This window comes from Tauraco erythrolophus, chromosome 6, assembly GCF_009769465.1.
Source record: "Tauraco erythrolophus isolate bTauEry1 chromosome 6, bTauEry1.pri, whole genome shotgun sequence".
In the NCBI taxonomy this organism is placed as follows: Eukaryota; Metazoa; Chordata; class Aves; order Musophagiformes; family Musophagidae; genus Tauraco; species Tauraco erythrolophus.
Window position 1 is genome coordinate 39,664,605 of NC_141470.1, and position 6,155 is coordinate 39,670,759.

General features: G+C 42.5%; 1 protein-coding gene across 1 annotated transcript; it reads left to right on the top strand.

Moving 5' to 3' along the window:
- Nucleotides 1–418: 418 nt before the first annotated feature.
- GJD2 (gap junction protein delta 2) lies at nucleotides 419–1,900 on the top strand. Its single transcript, XM_086613413.1, has 2 exons — nucleotides 419–489; nucleotides 1,057–1,900. Exons 1-2 carry the CDS (start codon nucleotides 419–421, stop codon nucleotides 1,898–1,900), a joined length of 915 nt encoding a protein of 304 aa, XP_086469539.1.
- The last annotated feature ends 4,255 nt before the right edge of the window (nucleotides 1,901–6,155 follow it).

Consider the following 6,155-nt stretch of genomic DNA (forward strand, 5'->3'; position numbering starts at 1 on the left):
GGCAGCAAGACATTAAAAGCCGACCGTCCTCCCTCCGCGCCGCGGGTCCGCCGCGCCGCGCCGCGCCGCGCCACGAGCCGAGCGGGCCGGGCCGGTGCCGGCCGCCGCGGGGCCCCGAGCCCAGCCCAGCTCTGCCCAGCTCAGCCCAGCTCAGCCCAGCCCAGCCCAGCCCAGCCCAGCCCAGCACAGTCCAGCCCAGCCCAGCCCAGCCCAGCCGAGCAGGGAGTCCTCGGCAGGGCTGCCGCCTGCAGCCGCCTTCCCGCCACCGGACTGCGGGCGGTAGAGAGGGGTTGCTCTTTCGTTGGTTTTTCCACTCCCTGAAAAGAAAAAAAAAAAAAAAGGGGAGGAGGAGGGAAGGAAGGAAGAAGTGAAGAGATCCCCTCCGCTTGCCAAAGTCTTTGTCTCCGGATGAACAGCGATGGGGGAATGGACTATTCTAGAGAGGCTACTGGAAGCTGCCGTGCAGCAGCACTCTACTATGATAGGGAGGTAAGGGCTACTGGGGAGCTACGCGGGGCACGGGGGGGATCCCGTTCTGTCCGAGCGGCCGTGCGCGGCACCCTTCGCGCGGGGCTCCTGCGGTGTGTGCCGTGAGCGCGTGTGCGTGTGTGCGCGGCACGGGGCGCCGGGGCGCGGGGACACCGCGAACGCCGCCGTCCTTGTCCCAGAGGAGCCGCGGGGCAGCGGGCGGCCACCGGGGAGACCTCTCTGCCATCGCGGTCCCGCGGCCCCCGCAACCCCGTGCCGCCCCCTCCCGTGCTTGCGGGGCCTCTAAGGGGCCGTGCGATCGGTTTTTCTCCCACGGGAGGAGGTGGGGGCGGGGGGCAGCGCTGACCGCGTCCCGAGCTTTCCGGCAGCGGCAGATTCGCACGGCCTCGCACGGCCGCGCCGAGGCGATGCCGCGCGGGCTGCGCGCCCCCCGCGCGGGAGCGGAGCCGCCGCCGCCGCCGCCGGTGGGAGCCGCGCTGGGGGCGCGGCGGCGCGGGCGCCCGGTCAGCACTGGACAGCTCCCGGCCGCGCGGCGGCGGCGCGCACTGACGGGCTTCTCTGTTCCAGGATCCTGCTGACCGTGGTGGTGATCTTCAGGATACTCATTGTGGCCATTGTAGGGGAGACGGTGTACGATGACGAGCAAACCATGTTTGTCTGTAACACGCTGCAGCCAGGCTGCAACCAGGCTTGTTACGACCAGGCTTTCCCTATCTCTCATATAAGGTACTGGGTGTTCCAGATCATCATGGTGTGCACTCCCAGCCTTTGCTTCATAACGTACTCCGTTCACCAGTCTGCTAAGCAGAGGGAACGGAGGTACTCCACTGTCTTCCTCACCTTGGAGAGGGACCAGGATTCTATGAAGCGTGAGGACAGTAAGAAAATCAAGAACACGATTGTCAATGGGGTGCTGCAGAACACTGAGAACTCCACCAAAGAGGCAGAGCCAGACTGCCTAGAAGTGAAGGAAATCCCCAATCCTGCTATCCGAACTACAAAGTCAAAGATGAGGAGGCAAGAAGGCATTTCTCGATTTTATATCATCCAAGTGGTCTTTCGAAATGCCCTAGAGATCGGATTCTTAGTGGGACAGTATTTTCTGTATGGATTCAATGTCCCTTCCATGTACGAATGTGACAGATACCCTTGCATTAAAGAAGTAGAGTGCTATGTCTCTAGACCCACTGAGAAGACTGTATTCTTGGTATTCATGTTTGCTGTCAGTGGGATTTGTGTGGTGCTCAATCTGGCAGAACTGAACCACTTGGGCTGGAGAAAGATCAAAATGGCAGTGAGAGGAGTACAGGCAAAAAGGAAATCCATATACGAAATCAGAAATAAGGACCTGCCAAGAATGAGCATGCCTAACTTTGGCAGGACTCAGTCAAGTGACTCAGCTTATGTGTGAGGCTGTGACAGAACTGAAACCCTGTGCCAGGTGGAACAGACCCAGACACCATTAGAGAAAGGTACATTGCTTAGGCAAGCGTTTTATCAAACCACCAAGAAAGCCATTAAGGTATCGGATCTGCACTTACTGAACTAGCTGCAAAATGCAGTGCTATGTAAAAGACTGAAAAAACAGCTATAAACCCATGCTTGATCTAGCCTTACAGCACAGCTACTATTATTACTTTTCTTTCTAATGATTGGGTGTTATCTGTCGGTGGAGCGGCTTTTTGGCCATCATTAGGATAAGTTTACAGTTTGAACTGTCTGACTAATTGTTGTAAACATGTAGAATGTTCATATTAAAAATCTGCAAGGATACTGTATATGGGGTGGGATGGGGTGGGGGGAACTGTTGCAATGTGCAGATGTAAGCATGTTTTAAAAGGAGGGAAATTGCACTGTAAGGAACCTGATCACAGCTCAATCAGGATATTTGCGTTCAGCTGTCTCACAGATGTCTTATATTATTTCGCTTGTCTAAATCACCGAGTTTATTCCTGGTGTGTATTACTAGCTATTCTCTATCATAGTTTGTGCATCAATTAGCTACGCTGAACAATAAATGATGAATAGAATTTTGCCATTTTTTTTGTTTGCCTGTCCACACACACACACACACCAGAGACCTTAATCATCTTACATTAGTTGTGATCTGCAAATTATATCAGTACAGTTCAGTTCACTCCCTAATATGTGCATGAATAAGATGGAGTTGGTTCATGCCGGCCAAGATATGTATTTACCTACAAATACCTATGATGACACACATACCAAAGGAACAGAGTTCATTGCTTTTAACTGTGAATATATCACCTTCTCTCTGCTCTTATTTATATAAGTGCCATACTTGAAACATCTAACTCTGTACTTAGTCAAAAGGTTGTCTTGGGATACCAGCTGAAATAAAGTGATTTTATACTCTTCTTTGTTTATTTTATGCTACTTGTTTAGTCATTGCAATGGTGTAAAAGCAGCTAAATCTCTATTGATAAATAAAGTACTTGCCTTTTTTTTTTTTTTTTTTCTGTAAGCCGGAGAGATTTGTTCTTCTTTATTACTGTATACAATTGTAGAAACATACGGGTCAAAATAATTGACTTACAACAATTATTCTTCAGGGTTTAAAGTGTCGTGTTGACATTCTAAACTCTAAGTGACAAAACCTGGGAAATCAGGACTGTTCATTATGTCTGTTTTCCTCCTTAAGCAAGCTTCCTCTGTCTTTAAAGCCTGATCCAAAGCCCACTGACACCAACAACCTTCTCTCTGCTGACACTAAGGGCAACACAGTTGGCCGCCAAGGTCACTCTGGGAATAGCCGGAGTACATTTACCTATAAATGAAACAATTGCAGCTTTTCATCAGGGAAATCAAACAGTAACCTCAGCTTTTCTGCCTTACAGCTGGTTCAAGAAATACACTGTTCATGTCCCATCAGCTTACTGGTAAGCCACTGGGGCAGTCACAAATAAATATCTGTTAACAGCAACCATTTTAATATAGGATGCTAACTTTTTCTTAAGGACCTTATTTAATGCCCACTGAATTCAACAGAAAATATCCCACTGGCAGCAGTAGGAGTTGGATCAGGACTGAAAAACCATACAAGTGCATTCGTAACTAAATATTATCTGCCCTTGAAAGAAAAGGGTCAAAATGGTGCTGGAAAATTTGAGGATAGTTTATAACATAAGAAGGAGACGGGGGCTCAGACTCCCAAACAGCCTTTGATTGTGTTTTATTTCAAGCCTAAAAATGGATTTTATTGTATTTTGGCTTGGAGATAATGCATATAAAATCCTTTTCTCTTGGCTTAAAGTAAATACCTTAATGTTTCATTCTTGTGGTTTGCCAGCATTGTCACTTAAAAAAATGTCGATTAGTTCTTAGATAGTGTATTCACTATCACTTTCATCCGTGGTCTTTTTTTCTTTTACTGTGAAACATAAAAAGACTTTGAGATGTGTTATGTCTTTAAAGATTTAAAAAATATTTTTCTTTATGTATAAAATGAATAGTTTTTCTAATTTTATTATAGAATCCTATAAAGATGAATTTCTCAAATGATTTTTTGCTATATAAATGCACACTGATATTGCTAGTTGACTGCATGCTTACTGGAAAACTGCATGTTATTTTTAGAAGGACAACATGGCAGCTAAAATCTCCATCTGCAGTATAACAAGCTTCTGAAGATTATTATTTGACACACAAATCCAAGTCTGATTTTCATTTCGCAGAGTCCTGGGATGGTTTGCAAAACCTCCTTTTGAATAGATATCGAAGGGAGAAATGTTGTTTGGCAGTCATAGGCATTGTTTTAATGTTTAAGAAATGGGAGATTTTGTGCAAAAGGCTTGATCCAGTGCCAATTAAAGTTGAAGGAAAAAACCCATACTGAATTCACTGGGCTTTGATTCAGGTTCAGCATAATTTCCTGTTAGGCAGAAGCTCTAATGCAAGTTATTTCCAGTGGCTGCATAATGGTGTTTAGTCAAACTCTAGTGAAGGTACATGTCTTGGTAGCTGTAACATTTTAATACCTTAAAATTCTTTAGATAAGACCAAGAAAGGATTCGTTTGTAATAAGCAATGCCTGTGACTCAGTTCATTTAATTATTTTATCTAGTTGCACATTTTTGTACTCCGGTAACTTGGGATTCTTCAGAATTTTCCGAAGAGAAATATATAAGGAAATGCAAATGTTAATTTATGCAACAGGATCAGTAATAAAGTAGGTGAAGACTCATATTTTGATCAACAGAAATACCATCCTCCATATTTACACTAAGTAGAATATGGCTTGTTATATTTCAGAAGAGAAGTGAAATGGTGTCAAGACATCAATTATTCTAGCTTTCCTTTTCTATTGTTATTTTTCGTTTCTTACCAACTGCTTACTTGTCTTGAGCAAGAGAAATGTTGCAAACACTTTTTTTTTGTCAATGTATCATGTGAGAGTCATATGATTAATGCTAATGGACCGTTGGCATGAAAGCTGACCATTTACAAAATAAATGCTTTAAAATTGTCACGGCAATGGAAAAGTGTGTTAAGTGAACAGAATTGAGTGAACATGAAGCTGAAGGACACATTACGGGCCACTTAGGTCTTGCTACTGCCTTGATGAAATGAATTAGTCTTGCCATTCCCATCTACGGAAGAATCAGACATTAAATATGAAAATTGAGTTCATGTTTGTTTTATTCATTGTACACACTGTTTTGTACTGGTGGACAATATTGTATGTCATCATAAATGCAAATATAAAAATTATGTTCACTAAGCTCTTATGGAAAACTGCAATACAATTTAATACACTATTGGTTCTGTGGAATTTTAAAAATGACATAAACTAATTATATTATTTCATTTTTACATAAGCTTGATCTCGTGCTTCTTGAACCTGTGTGAATTTCAAACACTATTTACACAGGGGTTTTGAACCACTTCACTAAGTATATATAAGTTACAATGAGATTCTATAAAAAGATATTTTTGCTGCATATCATTTCTCTATAAATATATTTCATGGTACCTAATTAAATGTAACTTTCCTTTTTGAAATATTTTGTTAAGTTTCTGATGCAATTGTGATCAATGTTTCATATTTTTTTTCCAAAGAATGGTGAAAAGATTACTGCTTGAAACTGACTCAGTCTTTATTTTTTAAAAGGTGCTATTAATAGTGAATCCTATGATTTAAATCTGTTGACAAAATCTTTTTCAGAAGAGCACTAAAGTAAATAATTGTTTGCACCAATAAAACAGCATGGCCTCTGGAAGAGACGGTTTCCTTTTTGATGACAAGCTTTATTTCTCAAATCTATGATTTTTTTTTTTTTTAATTAACATTGATCAGGGATTTCATAACGTATTAGAATTACAGGTTGTAAAGGAGATAAGATTAAGGAAGCATGCATAACAGCAAAATTGAGAAAAATATGCAAGGATTTGTAGGTATTGAGGAAAAAGAGGTAGGCTATGGACTTACTTTACTTATTAACAAGTTTCTGTATAAAAGCATGTTCAAAACATTCATAACCAAATATACTAGATTCTTTGCTTTATCTCTTACGTGAGAAAAACAATTATAGAAATTATTTACAAATATTTTTGCATACTAAATGTCCCTGTGAATACCCTTAGCTTTAGTGAATTTAACATATCTGGAGTTTTTTTGAAGTGCACCACATTTTTTCTCACTGGTC

What these genes read in the sequence shown, in the direction of transcription:
- GJD2 (XM_086613413.1), top strand. Translation starts at nt 419, where the DNA reads ATGGGGGAATGGACTATTCTAGAGAGGCTACTGGAAGCTGCCGTGCAG. An exon ending in CACTCTACTATGATAGGGAG is followed by an intron (nt 490 to 1,056) that starts GTAAGGGCTACT and finishes TCTCTGTTCCAG; the next exon opens with GATCCTGCTGACCGTGGTGG.